Source organism: Condylura cristata, unplaced genomic scaffold, assembly GCF_000260355.1.
Source record: "Condylura cristata isolate star-nosed mole 26May11 unplaced genomic scaffold, ConCri1.0 scaffold00008, whole genome shotgun sequence".
In the NCBI taxonomy this organism is placed as follows: domain Eukaryota; kingdom Metazoa; phylum Chordata; class Mammalia; order Eulipotyphla; family Talpidae; genus Condylura; species Condylura cristata.
The window spans coordinates 39,081,663-39,109,114 of NW_004567109.1; the positions used below are offsets into that span (position 1 = coordinate 39,081,663).

Here is a 27,452-nt window from a genome sequence, read left to right on the forward strand (position 1 = left end):
GCTGGGGATTGAACTCATGCTACAGTGGCTGCAGCTAGCTTTATAATGCTGTGCTTTAACCCATTGTACCACCAGGGAGGGCCCTCTATTTAATTTTTAAGTGGAGGATTCACCCTAACAAATTGATTTAAGAGTTACCAATGGGGCCTTGCAATTTGAAAAAGAGATGAAAAATTATGCCTCTCTCATACTTATCAGACAAGGGAAACACTATGATCATGAAGGTTTTCCCAGGGTGAGTCTTCCCCATTATATTGTGGATGTGCTGACACCTGCAATTTCCCCAAATGTGGGAAGCTTGACGGGATAATTTGTGGTAGTGGGGACTGCACTTGCACTTTTCCCCTGGAAAAAGAAAAAGATTGCTTCTTCTTTAAATATAATTGAGTAAATCATTGGGGTTTTATGTGAATATTCTATTAACACTATGGGTGGCTGACTTCTAGAGAGCAGCTTGCTCTCTAGAAGGGACAAATGTGATGCAAGTTTGTGAATTTATGAGAAGAGATGAATAAGCAACATAATAAAAAATGTGTTTATGAGAAGTTGTGAACTGATTTGTTGTACACTGGGAGATTGAAACACTAAAAGAATATAATTTATATTAAGTCACACAATTGGAAACAGTGCTGTGTAGTGACTGTCTATCCTGAATCATGACCTAGTCCACTTTTCACTTGATATAGACAACTTATGATGTTCATGACCAAGTTCATGTTGGCTTTTGTACAAATTTGGCCTTCAAAATCAGGACAGACTCTAGGAAAATTACTATTTCATACTCTGTTATTGCAAGAATTACTGAATTTTGTGTGTATTTTCTGATACATTTGGTAGGATCTGCTATCTCTACTAAAATGACCATTAAAATTCAAAGTTAGACTGAATAGGGCATTTTGGAGGTTATATTCAAGTAGTATCCCATTAGTAGAATAATAATCAGTAGCACAAGATACTTGGGCCACCCATACATCTCTGGAACATGGCAACAATGGGAATCACAAACAGAATCTTGACAAGATAATAATGGTAGAACCCAGAAATAATATCTGGTACCTATTCTAGTTATAAAGGTCATACAAATGAAGGAGACTTGGCTTCTGACCAGAAAGGATGACAGTCTATGAAAGAAACTGATATAGGACTTTGGAAATGACACAGTTTGATAAATTATAATGCATTTAAGAGCAACATTTTGGAGAAGCACTGAATATTCTGTTTACATCACTAGGATTAAGAAGCCCTCACAGAGAGGGGAGCATTTGACTGAGTCATTAAGGGTAAATTAAAGTTCTCTATTTTTTTTTTTTTTTTAAGGAAATGCATTCCAATCCAAAGAAAGGGCCACATTAGAAAGAAAGACACTAGAGTATAGATGTTGGGACATGTTCAGCAATGGTTAATAATCTAGTCTAACCACAGAATTGAGGTTAAAAAAAAAGACAAGATGGGCCGTAGGGTTTAAAGATGTGTTAGGTCAACAGCATGGTAGAGTTTATAAAATTGGTAGTTTTAGAATTATCCACCTCACAAATATGTCCAACCTGGAAACTGCTATTTTTGTAAGTCTCTAATTTGGCTTCTAGGCTGAGTCCCAATTTGTGTGATGAATAACAGACATCTACAAAAGCACATAATCTCTTCTCTACCTGACCCTAATCTGCTTTCCATACTTTGATATTCCTTGAAAAAACCTGTGCTCCTATTGTGTCTCTGGTGAATCCTCTCACCTCCTCACACCTCTGACCTACACCCCAGCTCTTATATGCATAAATAGATAAAAAAAATCTTTAATATATATACATATATATAAAATGAGTAGTGTACATATACACACATACAAATGTGTAAATTTTTATTGCTTTTGGAAATGCAAATGTAACTGGTGAGTTGCAACTTTAAAAATATGTTCACTTGAACATTGCTAAGAACATCCAAAGAAAAAGACAGACTTTTTGACCCTGTGTTATTTTCCCCACAGGATTGAAAAAACGTACAAGAAAGGCCTTTGGAATACGGAAGAAAGAAAAGGACACTGATTCTACGTATGTACTTAACAAGTTTGTTCCCCCCAAAAGGCATTTGCTTTAAGACACTTATTTTAAAAGTGCACAGCATTGTTCATGCATCGTATGTCATTTGGTTGCTCTCACCATTTCTGGGTGAACTCTAGTTAGTCAGCATAAACAGTTTTTCAATGTATGCCCAAGAAGTGAAAACTTACCATCTTATGTTTGATATGCCTTCTTATGCCACTTCTTTATAACTGGATAACCATAATTTCTATAAGTTCTAAGAAACAGGAGTTGTAATTTGCTTTTGTGGGGACTGAAAATATTCATTTCCACCCTTAGATTGTCCTGAGTGACAGAAATGAAGTACACTCCTGTTTAGGTAGATTAGACCTTGTCAAAAACAAAAATTAGACAAAAATCCCAAAACTCTTAGTTGAGAGGCCAAGATTTTGTAAGAATTTTAAATCATCAAGATAATTCATGGAGATGATAAGCTATTTGGCTGCAAATAACAAACCAAATTAATTATGTGATAGCAAATTAGTCATAAACTGGTTCCACAAGCAGTGGTGGTCAAAGGACAAGCAATTTAATGGAAGCCATTACTTCTCATGAACCCCTGCTCTCTAATTGGGTCATCTATCATTCTTGCAAAATACTGGGGAAATGCTCTGGCAATTTGCTGTCCTGTCAGCTTTAGTAATGCCTATATGAGACTCAGTCACTGAAACTTGTTGATGCAAACTGCTCTGGAGCTGCTACAACTCTCTGAGGGTTGCCAAGCAACCTGTAAGGGTAAATGTCACTGCATCCTCAGCTAATTGAACCTCCTGATGCACAGAGTGAGGTGAGGACCAGAAAGTCCTGATTTGATCATTATTACAGTGGTGCTAGAGGAAACCATAGCCTGTGCTAAATGTCAGGCCTTATGCAGGGTATTTTGTGTGCACTGATATCCTTTTAGTCTTCAAAGTAATTCATTAAGGTCAGAAGTAATATCAAGTTTAGAGATGAGAACTTATGCCAAAAGGGCATGCTGACTCAGTAAATAAGAGTAGGGACTAGTATTCTAGTCCAGAATGTAATGCCTATGCTTTTACCACCCCTCAAAAAAGAACAGATGATCAAAATTATAATCAAGGCAATATAAGAATAGAGAGAAAAGTAAGAGGTGGCAAGAGATAGCTGAAACTTTTTACAATGGAGGCAAAAGGCCCTTGGTTAATTGTTAGTTTTAAAGTAAGTCAATATAATGTGTCTGCTGTCAGAGGTGGAAAAAATTATCTTTAAAAAATATATAAAATTTCTTGGGCCCTCCCTGGTGGCACAGTGGGTTAAAGCACAACACTGAGAAGCTAATGTCACTTCAGCATGAGTTCAATCCCTGCCTCGGAGGTGACCCACATGGCGTGGCAAACCTCTCTTGACCTGCCCACTGCTCCCCTCAACAGTGTACTTCATCAGTTGGCCTGTTCTGCTCCCCATTCTGCCTCTGGTGAATCCTCTCACCTGCATTTTACATCTCTGGCCTATGTATGCATAAATAAATAAATCTTAAAATAAATATATATATATATATATAATTTCTTAAGAGAGGGCTAGGAAGTGAATTGAGACTATTATGCCTCAGGCTGTCAAAATCTCTCTACTCCCATCCCAATCAGGTTATATAATAATTATTAGCCTAAGTACATTTAATGAGCATTTACTATGTTCTAGACTCTTTATGGATAATAGTCATTATTGTGACTATTTTTTAGATGACAAAACTGGGACACAAATGGGTGAAGTAACTGAGACATAAAAATTGATATAACCTCAATGGCTGGCACTAAATTGTCACTCTTAGCCATCATGCTTATTATCATCATTAGGAAACACCCAACAAATTTCCATCAGTTACTTAAACAAAGGATCAGGCTGGGACACCAAAGCTGCTGTGCATAATCACAGCTTTTCCCACTAAAATTCTGAAACATCTTCACTATGCCTGTGATATGTGCGGGATTGAGTGACTCTCCATATCAGGTACCCTACGGGTAATAACTTTGCAACTGGACCAATGGTGAGCCACAATATAGCCAGGGTCATTTCCAGAGCCTTCTCTTGTCCACGTCTTTGACTTGATGCTCCCAAAAGCATCCCCATGAGGGTCAGACTCTGTGGATACATCCTACATAGTTCCTTTATAGTGGTAAATTCAAGATCACTCTCAGGAAAGAAGATGAAAGAGGACAAATTGGTTCACTATGCTTCTGGTTGTTTTATGTGGAGTCAGCTGAGTAGGACAGCCTCAGTGAACCCTCTTCTCAAAGATGGCATGAAGTCATTGCATCAGTCACTTGTCCCTTTTTGTTTTCAAGTATTTTATACACACATACACATTTAATTGAAGTGATATATTAGTTTACAACACTGTAAGATTTAGAAATATAGATTTCTTCCTCTTAAGATATATATTATCACTACAGCACCCAGAATCCTCCACCACTTGAAGTTTAGTTTTTAATGAAAATCTGCCTCCCACAGTCAACTATCACTCAATCACTTTGTTTTGATTTCATCTTCATTAGCCAGCTTTACTGAAGTGGGAACTTGGGAGAGGGGGAGAGAGGTGATTAATGTTTCTTCTAGTTGCACTTTAATCTATGTACCAAGAGTGATTCATTTTCCTAATAGCTACCAATTTCTCTTTGTTACAGAGGTTCACCAGATAGAGATGGAATTGTAAGTATTGAAATGACCTTTTTTGTAGCTTTTTGCTTTAGTTTTTGCTATGTTTAAATTTCTTAAAGCCCCATTTTTTTCTCTATGGAAAAAGTAGCTTAAATGACTTTTCATAACATTCATTATCATAATTTTCTTTATAATTGCTTGGTACATAACGGCAGTCTTGGGCAAGTTAAACTTGTTTATCACATTCATCTAAAACCCTCCCCTAGAGTAGGAGAGCAAACCAATCATCAGTATGATGGGTCAAATGCCAGACAGTTCCTGCAAGGGTTGCTACCATCAATTGTGATTTCATTTCCAGTTTAATGATATAAAAGCTCATTATGTGAGAATGTTTTTCTCCAATAGAAGCCACAGAGTCTTAATGGAACTGAGATCCAATAAAACTGAAGGAAGCTTTTTCTCTTTCATAGTTGAGCTGTAGATATATTTTTTATATTAAATTCATAAGGAGGGAATGGTCTTGAACACTTATGTCTGAATTTGCAGCCTGAAGGAGGAAAATGTGTCCACTGGGTTTCAGTTTAATGGTAACTCAGACTCCATTCTGGCCACCAAGTTTCTTACTTTTTCAGGAAGTCTGTGATGCCCAGTGTTGGATGCTTCCGAGTCATGCTTGTAGGAATCGGCACCAATTTCTAAAATGACTTCCTTCAAAACTAAATCAAATGTCTATTCAGCAGGTTCAAAGGAACAGCTGTTACTGGGGGGGAAAAAATAAATAAAAGGACACACATTAGGCTCACTGGGCTGGAGTGGGAACTAAAATAAATCTGGTGGTTAAAAATATGTTATTTGAAAAATCACCCTTTATGTATAGTATCATATCTAAATTAAATTGGAGTGTTTACTGCAGCTACAGCAGTTTTTCTCCCACTTTGATTCAAGGTTCTTAGCTTTGGGGTGCCTTTGCATTCATGTAGTTCTCTCCATAACATGTTAAGAAAATAGACTAAAATTTATGAGACATTGGGTAACACTATAATCAAGGCTCTATTCAGCAGGGGAAAAAAAAGACCCAGAAGACTCAGCTTCTCCTCACCTCTTGCTTCTGGCTCAGAGCCCTCTCCTTAACTCTGTCTCAGGTACTCTCTGCTTTCGTGTCCTCTCTTTGCTTCTGTCTCAGTCCCTTCCCTGGGCCCTCTCATCCCCTCCATTCTGATTTGCAAGGCTCCATTAGCCATTCTCCATTGCCTTGCCCTGCTGCACCCAGACTGGATGCCATTTCTTGCTTCTCTCCCTCTGCCAACCTCAGTTTTGTCCTTTTTCTTCTTCCCAAGCCTCCCCTCTCACCTTGCTCACTGTCATTGAGGCCCTATTGCCATCTTAATGTCCTCTGCACTTCTAAGTATCTCTAGTTGAAATCTCCAGTAGAACATGCATTCCAGTACCTGGCACAGCAGCTAACATGTAGCAGGCAGCCACAAGGGTGTACTTCACTGCTGAGTCCAACTGCCCTCTGTGGATCTGCCCACCCTAGTTCAGGGCTCCCTACCTGAGATCCCCAGTTCTCTCCTTTTCCACCATCCCAAGACATGTAAAGTTACTTATTAACAGTTGCACCCTCTTTGTTACTTTAATAGAAAATGCCATAAATATAATTATTAGGAAAGAGGAATTATTTGTTTTCAATTTTTCAGGAAATAGAACTTTTTGGAAGAGTTACATTCAAAATAAATGCAGATTGTCAGAGGTAGGGTGACAACTTTGTAGGCTATTGAAAATTATTAGCCTGTTGATAGTTTTACCATTTATAAATGCTCTCCAAGTTTTTTCCACTTAGTATAACCAGCAAATTTTAAGGACTCCTTATCACACTAGTGCTGTAGAGACCCAGTTGTTCTTTGCGTTCAGTCCTTAGAGATATCAACCTTATTTTTCTGCAAACTCAGACTGATTTCTATAAGACATTGTGTCTATGGACCCAGTCTATGTATATGTAGCTGCTTTAGCTGCCAGATTATTGCCTTCTGAATGAAGGGGAAATTGATGGTTTTGCTGATGTGGTTCCACAGTTACAGGAGGTGGTTCAACCTCCTAATGCTTACAAGCTACTTCATTTATGTAGGGGTCATACACTGGGTTTAATGTCCTCTTGCTTTTAATTTCAGTTTCTGAAATCCAATGAGTTCCATCTCTGATGACCATATTTTGAGGTTTAAAGTACAGAGGCTTTATGGTAGGGTTGCATGTGTGAAGGTGGTCATACCTAGCTTCCTGTGTGCAGAATATACCTGTCCCAGCAGAGTTGTCTGTCATGTTCAAATGTGCAGGCAATTATGTGTAACCATGTAGTCCAACCCAAGGGCAAGCTCTAATTTGCACAGAACACACTTCAACATTTTCCTAAGCAGTTCAGATTTCCATCTACAAACAGATTGGAAAATTCAAAGCCAATGCTGTAGGGAATTGTCTCTGCTCATCCTGAATAGGTGTATAGAAAGAGATCAGATTTGGAGTTGCCAGCTGTAGATTTTTATATGCATGGATGATCCTCATGGGGACATTATTGACACAAAGAGAAATGTAACAGATCCAGGCTCTTATACTTCAATTAGAAAACAACCATTCAGTCTCTTCAGCATGACCTAATGTCTTCTCTCTATCTGTACATTAAGTGCTGACTGAATGAGGATGAGATCTACATAATCCCTAGTGCCCAAGACATGTTATTCCTCTTCTCCCTTCTTCTCCTGGCCTAGCCATGCTGGCCTGCTGAATAGAGCCTCATTATGGGCCCCAAAGTCTACTCTTTTCTTAAGGATTCCTGCCAAGATTGGTAGTCCCTACAATTTGGCCTAGAAATTGTTTCTTCTATGGTATGTTTGCTGACTCCATGTGATTCTTTATATGTGTCTTGAAGAACAAACAGAGCCTTTAACAACTTTTTTCTACATGAAAACAATCAATTCCAGCAGCCCAGCCCACATGAACCACCCTACAATAGCAAAGCAGAATGTGCGCGTGAAGGAGCAAAAAAAGTTTCGGTAAGGAAACAGATTTTAGTTTAAAATTTCCAAGGGGTTGTAGAAACAGTGAGTAAAATTTCAATTTGAAACTTGGAAAAAAAGCAGTAGCATTTATTATTACAACTAAGAAGACTCTTAGGTATTTCCAAATTACTCTTTGAGTATCTAGGACCAATTTTTAAGACATTTCTATATATTGATAACTGAATAAATTTTTAAGAGTATTAGGCATAAAAGATATGTTTCCTTTGCCTTAGACAAAGACCAGAGATTCAAATTTTTGACAAAATCTTTTATCTATAAAAAAGAGCTTGCTATAATATGAGCATTGGCATCTAAATTGAGTAATCATTTGTGAGGATACACACTAACTCTGTAATGTCAGGGATTTGGGAGGATGTTGGCTTACGGGAATCATGTACTGGCCAAAGAATATCAAATAAAGGATGTTGGTCCAGGACCACACTGTATATCAATTATAGATTTGTCATCCAATATGGTGCCTTCTTCACATTCAATTCTTTAGTTAAACCTGCCATGTATCAAGATCTCTATAGCTACTTGTGTCCAGGAGATACCATTTTGGACAACATAGATAATGGGATGTTTCCATCTTCACAGACAGTTCTTTTGGACATTGCTGTTCTATAAAATTATTTACAAAATGAATCAAGTCAGTGGCAAAAAAGATATTATTTAGGTAGTTCAACATGTCTCACTCAAGAATAGCATGTAGTCAAGAACAGATCTTGACAAAAGAGGAGTATTCACAGTGCAAATTGAGAATTTTTATTGAGCTAACCTATCATATTATCTGAGAGCCAAGAGTAAGCCTGACAAAAGTAAAATAAAGCAAGTTTAACATTGTTGAGCCTCAAATATCTTTAAATAGTATCATATTATCAAGTTGTAAAAGTACTTTATGTTAAATGTAGAATTTTGGAAAATGAAGGAAAGAATCAAAAGAATATATAACACTAACATCAAAGGAAAAATCACTGCATATGTGTAATAAATAGCCTAGCTTTTACTAATAAGCTTAGTTTTAAAATGGTATTTCCAACTTACATTCTTCCTTCATCAACTTTTTCTAACTGAAAATCAGCAGAGCTATTATCTTCACTATTACCATTACAGCTACACCTCGCTAAGTGGTTAAGCCAGGAAAATTGTTTTCTTCTTGGGATTTGACCAGAAGAATATCAGCCAGGTTCTAACCTAGTTTTAACTTGATGATTTTCACTTTAGAAACCAAGTATATTTGTGAGAATTTAACACTGGGAATGAAGCCAAATTGCCAATCCCTCAAAAAAAATATTGTGTGTGTGTGTGTGTGTGTGTGTGTGTGTATGAATGTTTTAAACATCGGTTCAAAAGAAAGTGTTGTTATGATTTTTGTTTCTGTTTTATATTTGTATTGAAAAGGTTCTTATTTTTATGGATTTTATTTTTTTTCTTCTCAATCTTCCATTAGTTTCCATGGAAACTGAGAAAATTTTCACTCAACCCAAATCTAGACAGGATATCCATAATATTGGAAACATGTTGTTGGGAAAGAAAAACACACATGTAGTTTTTCAACTGAACATATCAACTATCTTGGTTTTGAAAGTCTTCAGACTAGATAATCAGAAATATAAGATCAAAACTATGGAGCTTTGAAAATTTTGAACTTAGTAATTTACCTATTTTTTTTTTTTGCTTTTTTTAGATAACAATCTTTTGTATTAAAGATTTGCTTAAGGACTGAAAGGTATATTAATAGCAGTAGTCTACTGATGACAAAATCCACAAATTTAGTTGTTTGAAACTAACTTAACTCACTTGATTTCTCAGGATTATAAATTAAATTTACATATTTAATTCATTATATATGTTTTCTAAGAAGAATATGGAGAATTTTGCAAAGAAGTCATAAGCCAACCAATCAGTAAAGGAAGAATTTTTAAAGAAAGTAAGAATGACATAAAGGAAGTAGAAGCTATGCCCATTCCACTGGGGAGAGATTTTTTAATATTGGATAATTGTATTAATTAATGGACCATGTCCCAAACGGTTGCTTCATAGCTTATTCATGTGCAAAGTTGATACAGCAGGTTTTTAGAATGACTTGTTTAAAGTAGAAAGAACATCACTGAAGCACCAATTCAATTAAGACTATGCTATGAGAAGGTTAAAGTGATAAACTCAGGAGTATTTAATCTTTGTCAGGAACAGGGCAAAGAGGAAGAGGGCCATGGGCCCTGTGTTCTTGGTTGCTGTTCTCTTGGAGGCATGTCAGAGTTCTTGTTTTTGTCAATTCTAGTCCACTGGTAGTATAGAGGAAGAGAGGGGGCATGCACATATTAGCTATTCCTTACACACAATTCACTCTTACTAACCTACTGCCAGCTCTTAGAAAATGCCCTGTCAACACACAGTAAGTGTTATTGATGGTTATAGGTTACTTCTGACCTGGGTTTCCTAGTGATCCTGTATGCACACATGAAAAGCTACTCCCCAACCTCTTTATTGGATTGGATATTAGCTGTTAATATTGTGGTTCATGTGGCATTATTTTGTGATTGCAAAATTAGAGGTCCTGTTCTCAATTCTCATGCATCGCCATCTGATACGTGTTGTCTGAGACCTGCTATTGCTCAGTAACATTCTGTTGCTCTGTATGCTAGGCACAGGAATGTTGTCGATTTGACCCTCCACTACCAACCTGATATGTGTCTCTGTCATTTGCTCAGAAAAAAAGTAGAGAATCCTCACGATTTCTATTTAGATAATGCCACTTCAAGTGCTTGTGGACCAACAGAGTCATTATACTAGGGACTTAACTAGAATATTAATATAATCTTGAGAAAGTAATAATGATTTCCAGTCATCTTGCAATGATGTGTGCCCAAGGAGGCAGGGGACACATGTTTTACAGAAATCTGTGATCAAATCCTTGAATTCTATCTTAATAATTTGATCAGGAAATCCATTTGAAAAGAATATCATCACCTAGTAATTGAATATTAACACCTAAGGACTGAACCAGGAATTGAATTAGGAAATAGATTCACTAATTTGGAGCTGATTCCCTTTTTAGTATAGCAAAAGGGTGGTTAGAAAAGTTGCCATAATGCTAGAAAAGCTAAAAGAAGATTAATGACTTCGGTGAATATTCTGATATGTTATAACTAATTGTATATGAGAACAACATGGAAGTCAAAATATTTCCGTTTAAAAGACATAAATATATAGCCATATCCCCTGAAAACATAGAGGATTAAATTATCATATAGTTACTGCTAATTACCCAGTGATTGAGTAAAATTTGGACAGTTAGTTGTTAATATCCCTATGCTTAAGAATACTACAGTCTTGTGAAAAATAAGTATGTAAACTCTTTCATATGGTGTCACAGCAGCTCAATTTACCATTCACTTATACTAATGTGAAGACTTAATAGGCTGCTTTAATTTGTCTTTCCAGTGCTGGATTTTTGATAGCTCTTGCTAACTACAGACAAGAGTTGAATGTCATTTCTCCCATTTTTTTTTCATTCTAATATTTCTCTTCAAATTTATTTTCAAATGTATTGCAGAAGAAAAGCAATGGGGCACCAAATGGATTTTATGCAGAAATTGATTGGGAAAGATATGTGAGTATCAGAAGGTTATTTATCTTTAAATATTTCACAACTTGAAAATGAGTTGAGGCATTCTTCTGTTTATAATAGAACACAGAAGTAAATGAAATGCTCATCATCCCATGCAGAAGTGCCTGGCTTGATTAGGGTGCTCTAAAATTAAGAGACAAAAATGTCTGTTAAACTTGGATTCAAGACCTAGCCCCTCCACATACCTACACATGACTTTGGTATACTTATTTGCTGATTCGTAAGAAAAATTTAATAATCAGAAAAGAACATTGTTTCAAGGATTCTATAAATTATTTATTGAATATTTAAGTAACCTACCATGTGAGCAATGTATGTTCAATAGTTTTTTTTAAAGATATTGCCAGGTATTTCTGTCCTGGTTCTATATTAAACAGCTTTGAGAATCAAGACAAGACAGTTAACCTCTAGACCATGATTTCATAATATTTTAGTACTTCAGGCTGTTGTAATATTTGCAACCAGGTAGCTTATAAAAAACATTTATTTCTAACTGTCTGGAGTCTGAGAGTTCAGTATCCTGGAAGCAGCAGTTTGGTGTCTAATATGTGCCTGGTTGAGGGCTCACTTGCTGATAGCATATTCTATCTGTAATCTACCTATAATTGCTTTTCAGTAGCACTAATCCCAATTATGAAAGTACCTCCCTGATGACCTAGTTCTCTCCCAAAACCATACCTTATAATACCAACACCTTGGGACAGGATTTCAACATGTGAATCAGGGGTTCAGATTTTTCCCATGTCAAGTGACAATCATTTGTTACTTCTCAAGGAATAAAAGTGAATTCCAGTTGAGACCTTAACTCCTCTCATAATTTCCCCCAAAGCTTATCACTATTACCATGTGCTTCACCAGCAATAGCAGGCCTTTCTAGGCACAGGAGTCATAGAGCCTGTATTCACAGCCCAAGATCATAGGAAGTATCCCTATAAAGTCTCTACACATGTCACTAGGTAACTGTCTGGCCCCCATTCTCTTTTCATGAAGTTAATCTTCATATGGGCCTCCCTGATGTTCAAGGGTTTAAATCTCAGCACTATCAAGTTGTTGGCAGCCACTGTAGTACAAGTTCAAACCCTGGCCAGGGAGCTGACCCACATGGCACAGCAGACCTCTCCTCTGTCTCTCCCACTGCTCCCCTCAGCAGTGTATTTCAGTTAATCCTCTGTTCTGTTCCCCACTCTGTTTCTGGTGAATCCTCTCACTCCTCCCCTCCAACCCTTCCACCCCGGCACTGCTGGTCTACACCCCAGCTCTTCTACGCAAAAATAAATACATCTTAAAAAAAAAAAAATCTTATAGTGTGTCCTCCAAATGTCCTTGCTTCATTGCATCCCACTACCAACAACTTGATCCACATTCTTAGCACATTTTACCTGAATTGATGCAAGTATCTTGAATTATTTTCCCTTTCTTTAGTTTCTTCTGCCCCAAATCTATCCTGAAGCAAACTTCCAATACTCTGCAAGATTCTACTGTCAATGTACCCTAACCTAATTGAAAAGCATAGCAGCTATATCAGTTCCTAAATCTTTTTCCAGGATGTTGGCTTTCCAATGCCTTATTTCCCTTGGCCTCCCAGCACAGAGCTTACTTTCCAGCATGTCATCTCTGTTATTGCCTCTCCCTTTGCCAACAATGTCAATTCCTGCCACAGCGTCTCAGTGCAAGCTCATCCTTAAAAGCAGGTCCCCTCTGGTCTCTCTATCTGACCCCCTGACTCTTTATTTCTTTTCCTTTAAGATCCTATCATTGATGATTTTTAAAAATTTTGCTCACCAAAATACATTTCAATTTTCCTGAGTATAAATAATATGCATTTGTAACCCTTCATGGTGCTTAGCATAGGCCTGGATTACAAGAAATACACAATAAATTCTCTAAGAATGTTGTTTGTCACATTAACAGTTGACTCCTAATTTATTTATTTTCAATAGATTTTCCAAATATTCATTAGTAAAAATCTAAATGTAGGCCCTCCCTGGTGGCGCAGCGGGTTTAAAGCACAGCACTGAGAAGCTAAAGCCACTTGTGCATGAGTTCGATTCCCGCCTGCCCTGGAGGTGACCACATGGCGTGGAAGACCTCTCCTGACCCGCCCGCTGCTCCCCTCAGTAGTGTACTTCATAGATCTACCTGTTCTGCTCCCCACTCTGTCTCTGGTGAAGCCTCTCGCCGCCCCGGACCTCTGGCCGTACCCCAGTTCTGTATGAACAAATAAATAAATCTTTAAAACAAAAAATCTAAATGTACACTTTGCAGGATTCACTATTAAAAGTTAAAATCTTATCTCCTTAAAATAGAGATATTTCTGTATCCTTGAGTAGGAGACTCTCAAAGGAAAATGAATATAGTTTCTTTATCATTATCAGCATAATAATGCTCAATGTGTTTGTATTTTATAGAATTCACCTGAGTTGGATGAAGAAGGCTATAGCATCAGACCAGAGGAACCTGGCTATATCCTTTTCTTATTTTAATTTTCATCTTTTTCTCTGAAAACAATATGATAAATTCAGGTTTTACAAAGTTGCTGTAAAACACAAACATTTTAAGTTCTGCTGTCCCTAATATTAGAGACTAATAAACAGCATTGGGAACAGCCTGATCACTAGCAAACAAGCATTTTGCCTTGAGTTATTCATAGAAGAGGAAAATGTGTTGAAAACAATTGTACAAACTGTGGGTACAGTGTCATTTATACTGACTGGGAAATAGCTCTTTATTGTCCTCTCCCCCCAACTCATCACTGGGTAGAGCATGTCACAAACTGAAGCACTTAAAATTCATTGTAAATGCTCAGAGTGGTCTTCTCTCTGCAAACAAGTAAGCCCACATGGAGCTGCCATTGCATGTGTGCTGAGTGGGACTCTAGAATTAGCCCACTGCACTGGAGCAAAATGTTGGCTGTCACAATGACTGCTCCTTGAAATTCACAATCCTTAGTCATGTTCTAAGAAAAGTGAATGAATCCAGCCCTCCCTGTGAAGCAGCAGGTTGGAGCGCCACACTGCAAAGCTGGCCTTGGCCGCTTCAGTGAGAGTTCGATCCCCAGCCCTGGAGGTGAACCACATGGCTCAGCAGATCTCTCCTGACCTGCCCGCTGCTCTGCTCAGCAGTGTACTTCCTGGATCTGCCTGTTCTGCTCCCCACTCTGTCTCTGGTGAAGCCTCTCACTGTCCCTGCACCTCTGGCCTGTACCACAGTTCTATATTCATCAATAATTTTTTAAAAATCTTTAGAAAAAAAAAAAGAAAGAAAAATGAATAAATCTAACCCTTTCTGCTTTACTCTTTTGCTTTTCTGCCTTTTCATATGGTATTGATTTGCCAATTAAACATTTACAGAGTTCTAATTTTGAGAGAACAACTTCACACCTCCATACATGCACATGCTTTATTCACCACCACCAATGTGCAATGGTCAATATTCCATCAACTTCCCTCCTATTTATTTGTTTTGCTTTGCTTTTCTGCCATCTAAGAATGTATTGGCTGCCTTTATTTGTCATCACTCTTGTCTTATACTCATTTTACCTCCAATTATATTTCTTTAACTGTGTTCTACCTACCAAAGGAAAGCACTTTTATTCTTCAAGTGAGTCTGAAGAAGAAGAAGAATCACACAAGAAGTTTAATATCAAGATTAAGCCATTGCAATCTAAAGATGTTCTTAAGAATGCTGCAACTGTAGATGAACTTAAGGCCTCGATCGGCAACATCGCACTTTCCCCATCACCAGTGGTGAGTGCTGTTTTGTCAAGATTTGGTGAGATTGGACAGAAAGCCATCTTCTGTCCATACACATTAAGGAAATCAGCCAACACCTTAAACTGAAGGTGCATATAGCCATGAATGTGCTAAACTTTCACTATCTCAGTCTAGTTTTAAGAAGTTATACTGATTTTACATTGTAGTTCTTGTGCTTTTCAAAATAGCAAAAATATATAGAACCACAGTTCTTTGATTTATTTTTCTGAAATCATTTTGAAAAGGAGGGGTAAAAACCCCAAAAATATTATCCAGATTTACTTCTGAAGTATTTTAAAACAATATGTCCATAATTTACTAACCATGAATTTTTAAGATATATCTGTGTCCTTTTCAATGATATACCAAATAAAAACGCATGGGAGGAGAACCAAGGAAATTACTTTTCTTTTAAAACATTGAAGCAAATATATATATATATATGTTTGTTATTGCTGTGCTCCAAAAAGGAAATATTAGTTTAAAATCATAGTCAAAATAGATATTAAAATTCATTTCTTCATTATACTGAACTATAATGAAGTAGTATCAAATTGTCTTAAATGTTCTCATCCTTTAGGCATCTCAAATACAGGTATGCATTATTTATATTATATTATTCAAATTGGTGTTTTACTTCCTATTCCCAATTCTCATCTCCTAAATTGCTTTAGTTGCTTAATTCTGAGTTTCAATATTTATAGTGTTTTTCCTCTGTGGTGTTTGAAAAATGCTACAATCATTTTCTAAAAATAGTCACAAAGAGCAGATGAAGGCTCTGCAAACTTGCATCTAGTATGCTTTTTGTATCTCCTTTAAATATGTTAATTCCCTGCAGCATTCACACTGAACAAGCTAGTTAGTAAATGTTGAACCAATTTTGAGACATTTCTGGAAATACTTCAACTAACCTTTCTATAAAGGAGTTATAATTATCTATCCTTTAAGAATAAACCTTGTCTTCCTGGGATAAAGAAAGTCTATAATGAAGCCTTCTCTAGTGCTTAACGTTTATAGTGACCTTTTATCACTGCTGTCTGTGATAACTAAAATGATTGCTAATAGTAACCAACCACAGCAAACAATATTTTGGGTAATATTTAATCATAAGCTCACTTGCCATCTCAATATATCTTCTTGAAAGATAGTTTTCATTCTTTTCTGCAATAAAAGGTACAGATTTTAATCTCACCTATAAGTCTATAATACCAGTGATTTCTAGCAAATCAGTCATTTTTAAATCTACACACTTATACTTTTCAGTTGACATCTTTCAAATCATTCTTCACTTACTGGATCTTTTATTAATTGTAAAAATTTATGCTAAGCATCTGAAACCAATTTATATCCCCTTCATTTGGAAGCTACCTGGGAACATATAAGAAGGCAAGTTCAACAGAATTAAAGTCACTAGATTTACCAGAAACAAAGCCAACAGGAACCATTAGACACAGGGTAGATATTTACTGGCGATTACTTGAATTGAGCAAAAAAAAAAGCAATAACCTCTATCAAAAAGAATGTGTGTGCCTAAGTCACGTGATAAATACTACTTCAACCATAAATATTTCTGAAGATGCTGCAAGAAGACTTGTTTTCTGAGTTCTTACCAGCACCCATTGTAAGATAATATATTGACATGGTGTGAGTAAGATTCTGATAACAAGATATAGAGAAACACTGGGAACAATAGGTGGAGAGACCCCCAAAAGGAATCCAAAGGCTGTTTGTGCAAACCAACAATTTCACATACCAAGGGGTACCCTAACACTTCCACTTCACAGCAGCAACTTGTTCTCTTGACTTCGAGAACCTACCTCTGCCATGAATATGCTTCCCCAAAAGATGCAATTTCTGCTATTTAATATATCAGAGCTGTTACTGCTACTTATTAGTAAAAGGTAATCACATCTCTGAATAAGCATAGTCTACTCCAAGATTGTAACTGAAACCATATCTTTGGCTTTAGAATACTTGCTCTCTCCTAGATAACTCATGTTCACCTATATTTTGTAAATGATATGTGCATTACTTTGTCTTTAGGAGTAGATCAGTAAAAGCAACCTTCTGAAATCCATGATAAAAATGGCAAATGCTTTGTTTAATTTTAGGTGTTTCCAGTCAACTACTTAGGTTTTTATACTTCTACATTTAACTTCAATACAAAAAAAAAAAAAAATAGTGCCTTTACCAGTTAAGTAATATCAGAATATTTCATTTAGGCTATGTTTATTATGCTGTTAGAGTACCAATCATTACTGTATAAAAAGAAGAATTTGCAAATAATTGGTGTTCATCGTCATGACTTATGGTGAATTTCTGATTTCTACATCTTTTGAATATTTTAAAACAAGGCTGTGTTTCACTTGTCCTTTTCATCCATCTGTAACGATGGATGTGTCAATGAATTGCAGCTCATTTGATAGCTTTTGTTATGAATTGGTTTTTATTTTATTTGAATCATTTTTAGTACACATTTTGTGATCAAATCATTCATAAATGGTTGCACGAATGGGTGGATGATCTATACCTATGTATACATACAATATAAATCTATCTAAAAATTACTCTTCTCTAGAACAAAACTTAGGCCAGCATAGAAAGCCTTGTTATATAAACAAAAATAATTTCTGTGTTAAACTCTCCTTGGTCCCTGATTTTCATATAGAAGTAAAATGTGAACAACTACAAGGTATAGTACAAAATAAAGAAGAGGGGATGATATAAGGATTTACTCACAGATAAAGGATGCTATTTTCTATTCTTATGTTGTAGTCTCCAGCAAGGCTGATAAGGCAAGAGTGGACATCACTCAAATTTTAATTGTTGATTGCCATGAAACTTTTGTAGAGTAGCTTTAATACAGACCATGTTAAACATCCATTAATTATACATCCATTAGTCCATGTTTAATAAATTAAGCAAAATAGATTATTTCTTTCTCTTAAAGATTATTTTTTTCTCTTCTATATAGAAGTCCAGGTTGGTGAGCAGTCCAGATGGATAATTGAGTCCTACTCTAGGGGTCATTAAATGTAAAGCTGAATTTGAGAAACATAGAATATCTATAGCTTTCCATGGGTCTACCAGACAAGAATCCTGGTCAGAGAGAGTAATAAGTTTAATTTGTCAAGACTATTTCTTTGCACAGGCTCTTCTTTGCCACCTGCTTATATTTAATATATATTATATATTTAATATATTATATATTTAATATATTAATATTTGTTCTAATATTTTGCATTAATAGGAGAAAGCTTTGCAGTAACTGAAAGGGCAGAATATATGGATTTAGACAGGGCCAGCTGCTAGGCCCAGGTCTGCTATGATCTGCCTGTGTGACTTTAGATATACTCCATAGTTGCTTTGAGCCTATGTTTCCTTTTATTGTAAAGTAGGGATCATAATGATCTTTATGTAGTTTTTGTGCAGATTATCTGGCCAATGGCAGGGTCAAATCTTCTCTGACTTTTTTGCCTCCTGTGTTTAGTACAGAACATGCCACACAGGCACTCAGTTCATTCAATTAATGACTGAATGAAGAAAGCATACAGAAAATGTTAATAACAATACTTCTGCATAGTTAGCGCTTTGCAATTATTCTTTCTTCATTATTAGCTGTAGTAGTCAAGGATCTCCAAAATTCCAATCAGAATCTAAGGCCTTGATTTTGCCCTTTTTTTTTTGTATATTTTATATTGTTCATATATTAATTTCTTCTGTATGTTAGTGTAATGACATGTTTTTTGTCTTTCTTCATCTGACATATTTCACGTAAGCATAATTTTGTCAAAGTGCAGCTAAGTTATTGTAAATTGCAAATTTCATCCTTTTTATATTTGAATCATCTTACATTGTGTATATATACCATATCTTCTTTATACATTCACTTATCAAGAAAAACTGAGGTCAGTCCCAGTTCTTGGGATAAAGCTGATGTGAACACAAAGGCATATACATACACATATACATTTGTGTATGTGTGTGTCCTTCACCACCCTTAAGAATTCTCTCAGCTTTGTTAGTCTGTCCTGCATGTCTTTGTGAGAAGCTGTCTGATTTCGGGGCAAGTTGGATATAAAACAATGTGACCAAAAAATAAATAAATAACTTTTCCTTGAAGTGTTGAAGGGAAAGGATGTCCTGAACTAACTCCACAAACACAAGTTTTATGGACCTCACCCCCATGTCAGATCAAAAAGAGTCAAGGCATTAAGGACTACAAATCCCACAATGTCATCACCATGGAAGAGGATAGCTGGGAACTTAGGGCAGTTAAGCAGCTAGTCTTGGTATAACTAGACATGTGAACCTTGGGCGTTCTTTTTTGGCCAGCCTTCAGTGTGCTATTGGGTTCCCAGCTCAGTAGAACTGGTAGGACACCTTCCCCAATTAATCTCTCTTCTCTCTTTATTTACTTTTTGTAAATAAACCCTTTATTAACCATTTTGTGGGTTCCTGCATTTGAGTCTCATAAGTCCCATTTAAGTGTTCAGGTGAGGATTCACACTGAGGCCAACCTATTTCCCAGTGGGGTTGCCCTGTAACAGAAGCACATTGGTTAAAATTGAAAGAACACAGGCTTTTGAGGCTGTATCTTATTATCTGTATGCTCCCCATAGGCAAGTTTATTAATTCATAGCCTCAGATCCCAAGTCTGTAAAATGGGAACAGAGTACCAAACTTCTCTGGACTGATATAAAAATGATAAGAGATAATGTTGCAAAATACCCAGCTTGGTACCTGTCATCCTCCGAGTGTCAGTTCCCTTTTCAATTCTGTTTTCCCTTTCCTTAAATTAAAGACCCCTGGAATGCAAATGGAAAATAAAAATAGTGAGGGAGGACTTAGAGAAGTCTAGGAGTAGAGAGTAGAGGGCTGATGCAAATGCTGTAGAAGTCAACCTACCCAGCTTTACCCTTCCCCTGTAAAACGTAATGACAAAGGAATTAAAGAATTTGACATGAAATTATAAAAGATCATTTAGATTAACCTCCTTCCTGGGGATGTGTGATTTTTAATAGACCGTTAGCCAAAAAATTTGGGGAGGGGGAGATGACTGAACTCGACAGTCTGGTGCTGTTTGCCTATCCCAGGTGGCCCACCCACTCTTCCACCCCCAAATTAGCCTGCCAGAGAGCAAAATCCTTGAGTCTGCGGCTGCTTGGTAACACCACCCCCATTCCTGCCCTAACTCCCGGCAGAAGGTTGAGCACCCCATTGAGTTGAGTGAAAACAAAGAGTCATCAGTGGGGGAGGAGAACTCTGTTTCCTACATGCTGACTTTCCCTGTGGGTAGAAAAACTGAAGGCAATGGGAGGGTACAGATTGCAAGCATTCTGATGCTAAATGCTCAGCCCAGGCTTTCCGTGTAGGAACAAAACAGAAGGAAAGGGCTCAGTTTGGGTTGTTTAGGCTTCTGAGGGTAAACTTGATTTGGATTGGGGCAAGGATAAAGCACAGCAGATTTTGTGACTGGATTTCTTGACCCAGTTGTAGGCTGAGATGCTCCCTCCAGATAGAGCTACAAGCAGTCTGATCAGAATCATCCACAGGCACAAGAAATTAAGCTTTTTTCCCCCCAGGTCTCACAGAGAAGGATGTAGCAGGAAGGAATGGAACCTTTCTTTTTCAAAATATATTGTTCTCTTTCCTATTTTCTTCTAGAATATTTTCAGAAGAATTAGCTGCATTTCTTTTATTCTTTCCTTCACTATTAATTTTTCCCTTTCTTTGTTGCTTCCTGACTTTTAAAACTAAAATATTCCTTTCCAAAACTTCCATGCCTGTCCTACTTACTCTGGGAAGAAGAAAGCTCTAAATTATTGTGTATTTTGAGCACCTTGAAAATGAGCAGTTTGATGAATTCAACTGAATCACATTTGTTATTATTTCTCTAAGTACTATCAGTTATTGCTCTAAGGACATGGTATTTTGCTTCCTTTCTAGAAGGAAAAGAATAAGTTTCCTTGCATAACTCCAGATTGCATTCTTCAATTGTATTCCACTGTCCCACACAACGTGATCAAATTTGGGGTTCCAGAAACATGATGACTATAGTTAAAGATAGCAAACTCTTGAGTTCTGTTACTACTAAAAACCTAATTGAATGAGACAATATAAAGTCTCAATATTGACACTTTAAGATGTTGGGATATTCTCACCAGCAGTTGCAAATTCTTGAATTATAAGCTTTTAATTACAGTGTTAATATTAATCAAAAAAGGCTTTTTTTCATCTTTAAGGTTTTCTCCATTGGTTGTGCTCTCTTAGGGGTAGAGAAACTGCATTTAGTAACAGTCATAATCAGGATAAATTTGAAAATAAGTTTGTAAAAGAAGCATAATTTGTGAACAAATACTGGATTTATGACGCAAGTACTGGTATCGGGCAACACCATGCTGACAAAGAAACAGCAGTCCCCAAGCAGGCTACCTAATGCTGGTTGCTTCTCAAGAGCAATTAGGATTAGCCAGATCCACACAAGAGGTGGTAGGTTTTTAGTTCTTGCTACAACACTGAAGACACATAGTACTTAGAAAACATTTCAATGTTGATTGGACAGTTGAATGGGCTTCACGGTGGGAAATTAAGTGGAACATGGTGTTTATGACAGAATGCAACTTACAGCGCTTGCGTGAATTTAAAGAGAGCAAATTTATGTTTTCAGTTTCTTTAATATTTCCCCCTTCAACCAAGTTTCTTTCTCCATTATCAGAATGAAGGAAGAATATGAACAAAAATTCATTCCATTTCTTCTCTTAAAGCTTGTGAGGTCTTTTCTTATTATTATTATTGAGATAAGAAAATTGATTTACAACACTGTATATAATTTAGAGGAAGAGATTTATAATCCCAAAATTCTTTGTCTATAGATCGAGGGCCTGGGCCTTAAGAATTTCATTTCTCCATGATACTTAGCAAGGAAGGGGGTCTAAAAATGCACCCTGAGTCTGGCTGCTATCTGACCTCCAGTTATTCTGAAACAGTTTTTTTTTTTTTTTTGCTAAAGGAGAAATTTTCACCTGGACAGTGGATCACAAGGCTCTATATTTATATCTGTGCACATTTGTGTTACTACCTTTGAGCCTTTGTAACATGTATTAACACGTGAGGTCACTAATGGGCAGAGAAATCAACAGTTTAGTGGGAGTTAAGTGAAATCATTTATAGGAGCAGGTGAAGGAGCAAACCTTTGCAATGGGGACTATACTCCTGGGCCCTGTACAATTCTTTTTTTCAGAGAGTAGTTCATCTCTTTGTATTTTAAAAGACACTGTGCTTCAACATTTGTATAGTGTTTTCAAGGTCACTAGAAAAAGAATTCATAAGTACACTTTGAGCATCTATTTGGTACCTAAAACCATGTTTGTGGGTAGCTCACATAACCATTGTGTGAACTAATACTCAAATGGAGATGTCTAAATAATATAGGCCAGATAAGAAATGTAAAAAATCATACTAACAGTTATTTTCCCTGAAGCTAATAAATGCCAGGAAAATAGAAAGGCCTTCAACATGATTGTATTGTTTTGAACAAAAGGAGTGTGCTGTGATCAAATGAGAGAAGGGAATAATTTATTCTAAACGGGACATTTGGGGAAAGCCTCCTGGAAGACCTGCTACTGCCCTTGAATAAGTAATGTAACTGAGGGGGAGGGAGAAGGTTAGAAGATCTGAGTATAGTTGAAACAGTGGGCAGAGGAATGTGTGAGAAAACTGAACATGCAGGAGGGGCCCAGGAGGGCTGGGCAACTGTGTTTGGTTTTCATGCAGACAACAATGGATGATGAGGGTGAAGGTGAGTTGGGTCTATCACAAAAGCATTAAATGCTCTTGTGTACTATGATGTAGCCTGGGTACTATATTCTGAATAAAAGGTTTTAAATGGAAGAGTATACAATCACTTCACTACTTTTGGAAAATAATTCTGGGTATAGTATAAAGTATAGATTTAGAAGGAGCAACTGGAAATAGGATACTTGACTAGGAAGTTCATAGAGGAGACATGGGAATGCTGCTGTGAGAAATGAGGTCATTGGACGATTGCACAAGAAACAAAGAGCATTCCAAGGGATAGAAATGATTCGCCAGAAAAATAATTTGTGATTATCTCTGGAAGTGGCAGGAAATGAAAGATGGGATGAAATAAATGACTTTAACCAGGTTTTCTTGGGAAAACATGGTAGGTAACAGGTTCCCTGACAAGAATGGAATTTCTGGAAAAATTTCATTTGAGTTGCACAACCTAGCCATACTGCTGTGTATCAATAGCATTTTCCAATTCCTTTCAGCTTGAAATTTCAATGTGAAAATTTGATTTCACATTCTTTATGTGTGTGTGTATATATATAATATATATTATATATATAGGTATATACACACACATACATATATATATATATATATATTCAGTTCTCAAGCCACCAATCTACCTGACAAAGGGAAACTGTTCAAAAGAGATCATATAATGTGCTTGAATAGAGGAGAGACCAGGCCTGTGACTACTATATCTTGAACTGACAGGGAGGCAAAAATTGATTTCTACTCACTTAGGTATTCATGTGAAACTATAACATAAAAGACAGATTAGAAAGAGACAAAAAAAGTTTTTTAACATGTATACCTAGGTGACACCAAGGAAAAATGAGTGAGTAGAAGTTCCCTGCGGAAATCAGGGTTAAATATTATCTTCATAGGAATAGGGAAGGAATGTAGACCTCTTATGAGTTTTAGAAAATACATGATGTTTAGAAAGATGAATGTGTTCCTGGAAAAATATATGAAAAGTATGATAGTTTGTGACAAAATGTATGTAAATGTGGCATGGACTCCAGGTCTTCTGTGATGAGTCAGTCTTTCCTGATTGATGAAACTCCTGGGGAGGGGACAGATGATGATTGAGTTGTTTTTTGGAGGCTTTATCTTCAGGCAGGTAAAGGAAATTCAGAGAAAGCTCTCTCCCTGGAATGGCTATTTTTCAAGTGTTCAAAATAATCAGTACACCAAAGTAGTATATTTTGGGGTATTATATTTTGCTGTCCCTCAAAATAAAGACAGTATCTTAGAAATGACCATATAGACACCCATAAGGAACTTTATATAAGCAATGCCTCGAAGATATGACTTAAGTTTATTCTAAGCCTTGAGCTGTTTCTTCTTGAAAATAAATTTCACCTCTCATTTTCTCTTTATTTTTCCTTCCCATGCTGATGCTTTTAGAGGAAAAGTCCGGTAAGAAATAATGTCCTTTCCACATTTTGGACAAACATTATGTATTCTGTTCATTTCATCATCTACACAGCTACTGTATTAGTGTGTTTAAATCCAAACATGATTTTGAATTTTAAAAGCAAACATTTGTAGACCAGGACAAGGTGTAATTATGCTCCATGGTGAAAAGGGAAGTCAGTTACTTAAATGATTTTATATGTCTGTTATTAAGGGCCCAACGTAATTTTGCAATTATTTACTTCTGGCTCAATCACAGGCATAGGAGCAAATATTTTAAGTATAATGTTTCATTTATCACAGCTTTCATTTGAATTAGACCTTTTACTTTACATATGCCAACCATGAATTAGGCAAACATTTTTTTAAGGTAAATTTTTTGTTTAATGAAAGTATGATCATATCCTGAATGAACAAATACTGTGAAGCCAGCCTAGAAGAGGGAATCTTTCTTTTCTTTTTTCTGTGCTGAATCAGAAAAATATCTCCTCCTGTTATTATCAGAGATAGAAAAACAGGATCTTTTAAAAGTGCAAATCATCTCTTTTAATTGTCCTTTTTGTTACCAGTGGGTGATTTTTATTGGCAGCACAAATCTGATAGAATGCACTGACACCTTTTTTTTTTTTTTTAAAAAAAAGCAACAATCCAACAGGTCTATTAATCAACAAATAAACAAATGCTTCATTGTTCTCATCTCTGCTGCCCTGTTTATTTGGAACACATTGCCAGGACACAAATGCAGAGCTGATGTAGTTGACCTCCACTGGAAAATATGAAAATAATGTGTTTCCATATTAACGCACCAAGAAATGGTTGGTTAGTTCTACTTAACTCACCTAAATGGATGTAACCTCTCATCCTGCCCACTGACCCAAACCTGGCAGTGTCTGCACCAGGTGCAGGATGTAAACCTCCAGTAAGGTCATGTGATAGAAGGGAGGAAGAGCAGAAGACAGGATAGAACTAGGAAGAAAATATTACTTTTCAAAATATGGATCCAGAGTCTTTTTGTTTCCTTAAAAAATATACATATATATATATATATATATATATATACACACATATAGGCACTTATTACTATTACTAAAACTGTTGGTTCATTTGGGAGCAATCGAGAGTCAATGATCTATCCCACGTTAGATTAGGCATACAACTCTGTTGGTGCTTTTCTTTATATTTTGCCAATTTTATTTTCTCTCCTCGAACCCAAATCTTTCTCTGGATAATCTAAATTTGGCCTTTTCAATTGTTGACAGACATGTGTGGCTAGAAGTTTATCTGCAGTGACTTAAAAATTCTCTGTTCCTTATTGGTTTTCCTCCTGCTGTCCTTACAGCTGTTTTAACTACCAGTACTCCTTTTCATTGGTGGCTGTGTGTCTTTAAGGATGAGTCTTCCTCCCTCTTCCTTGTCTCATTTTTTTTGGAAACATCCATCATGTTGCCTGCTCAACTAGGGCAGTCATTAGTTGTCTCTGTTAGTAAAGGCTCTTTGTTTCTCTTCCCAAATGGAGCTTCAAAAGATGCTCTCTAGGGCCCCCCAGGTGGCGCAGAGGTTAATGTCTCAGTGCTATCAAGCTATTTCCTGTGGCTTGAGTTCTATCCATCCAGGCAGTGACTCACATAACACAGCAGACCTCTCCTGTCTTGTCCACTGCTCCACTCAGCAGTGTATTTCAATCATTCTACCTGTCCTTCTGCTCCTCACTCTGTCTCTGATGAATCCTTTCACTCCACACCTCTGGCCTAGAAACCAGTTCTTGTATGTATAAATAAATGAAAATGCATTTTTAAAAAAATAGACTCCACTAATTCCCATTGGGTATAATAGGCCTTCATTGTAATCTGACCTATAATCGATATAGGAATAAATTTAAATATAGATAAACACTTATTATCATAATTCTAATTCCTTCCTAGAAAGTTCTCTGACATGAATCATTGAATTTTCTATGACCAGCCTATATACAAATAATACGTTTGATGTTGTGCAGTTTTTCATTTATTTCCCTGTTTCCCCACAACTCTGAATTTAGCAAATGAATATATTTTAAAGTTTCAAAATCCAAGTAGTGATTTAGAGATTTTGACCAGCAGTTGAGACAGATTATTCTTGAGTACTTCTCATAAACATCTGCAAACATTTACTCATATTGGTTAATACTAAGATATACTAGTTTACTAAATTTAAATTAATTCTATTGTGCAAGAAATAAAAAAAAAGCTAGTGGGGGCTAAGAACATTACATGGACATGAAACTCAGTAACTGAAGTATTTTCCTTTAAGGAGATATATTCAAATCTCTTAACTATAAATTTTAGAAATAAAGCATTTTAACCAAAAATCTTCATTCTAGTGACCAAATCATAAATTACTATTCAACGATTTTGTGACTAACTCAAAATACAAAGTGAGAGCTATCTCTAAGTTGAACACCAAAATAAAACTAAGAGGACAATAAAATGTTTTTCAAAACCTTCTGCAGAATGCCTCACAAGATCAAAAGAAATCTAAGAATTAAACAAGTAATATTTTATTAGGAAACTTGTTTAGATAATGGATAGACCAATTGCAAAGCCCCTCTGTGATTAATCAGGTAGGAATAGTAAAAGCAAATAAAATTTACTGAAAACTTATTATGTGTGTTACAACTGTCTGCAGTAAGAGACAAATTGGCCACCTGCAAATTCTGAACAAGTGAACAGGTGTTTTTATTTGATTGTGCAGGTAAAGGCAATTTTAGCCTGCATTTAATAAACCAGAACATTTAAATTTTTAAAACATCAGAACATGCATCTTCTCACCTGAGTAGTGGCCAGTTTACAATAGTTTTATGAAACACACATGTCCTTACACACAACACTGCCAAGGAACAAAGTGATCCTTGTCCTGCATGCCTTTGAGTTTGCAACTGTGCAAGTAGATTGTTTAGTTTGTATATCAAAAACATTTATTTCCTTTTACCATTGAAACAAATTGTATAAATTGGAAAAACAAAGCAAAAATGGCAAAATATTTCAAAGTTCTTGGGAAATGACAAGACAAAGGGTAAAATAATAGGCAAGAAGTCCTCTCCCCCTGACTTATAATAATT

The 27,452-nt window shown here is 36.3% G+C and overlaps 1 protein-coding gene across 10 annotated transcripts in view; it reads left to right on the plus strand.

Moving 5' to 3' along the window:
- Positions 1-27,452, plus strand: part of SGIP1 (SH3-domain GRB2-like (endophilin) interacting protein 1) — a 160,814-nt gene that overhangs the window by 71,198 nt on the left and 62,164 nt on the right. For 6 of the 10 annotated variants that reach the window (XM_012722328.1, XM_012722324.1, XM_012722329.1 and 3 more), the window contains exons 2-8: positions 1,982-2,045; positions 4,718-4,742; positions 7,664-7,735; positions 11,298-11,354; positions 13,781-13,835; positions 14,943-15,118; positions 24,347-24,358. In XM_012722328.1, coding sequence (XP_012577782.1) covers positions 1,982-2,045; positions 4,718-4,742; positions 7,664-7,735; positions 11,298-11,354; positions 13,781-13,835; positions 14,943-15,118; positions 24,347-24,358 — 461 coding nt within the window. The remainder of the gene's footprint in view (positions 1-1,981; positions 2,046-4,717; positions 4,743-7,663; positions 7,736-11,297; positions 11,355-13,780; positions 13,836-14,942; positions 15,119-24,346; positions 24,359-27,452) is intronic. The other 4 variants (XM_004679086.2, XM_012722331.1, XM_012722325.1 and 1 more) reach the window with 1 other exon arrangement.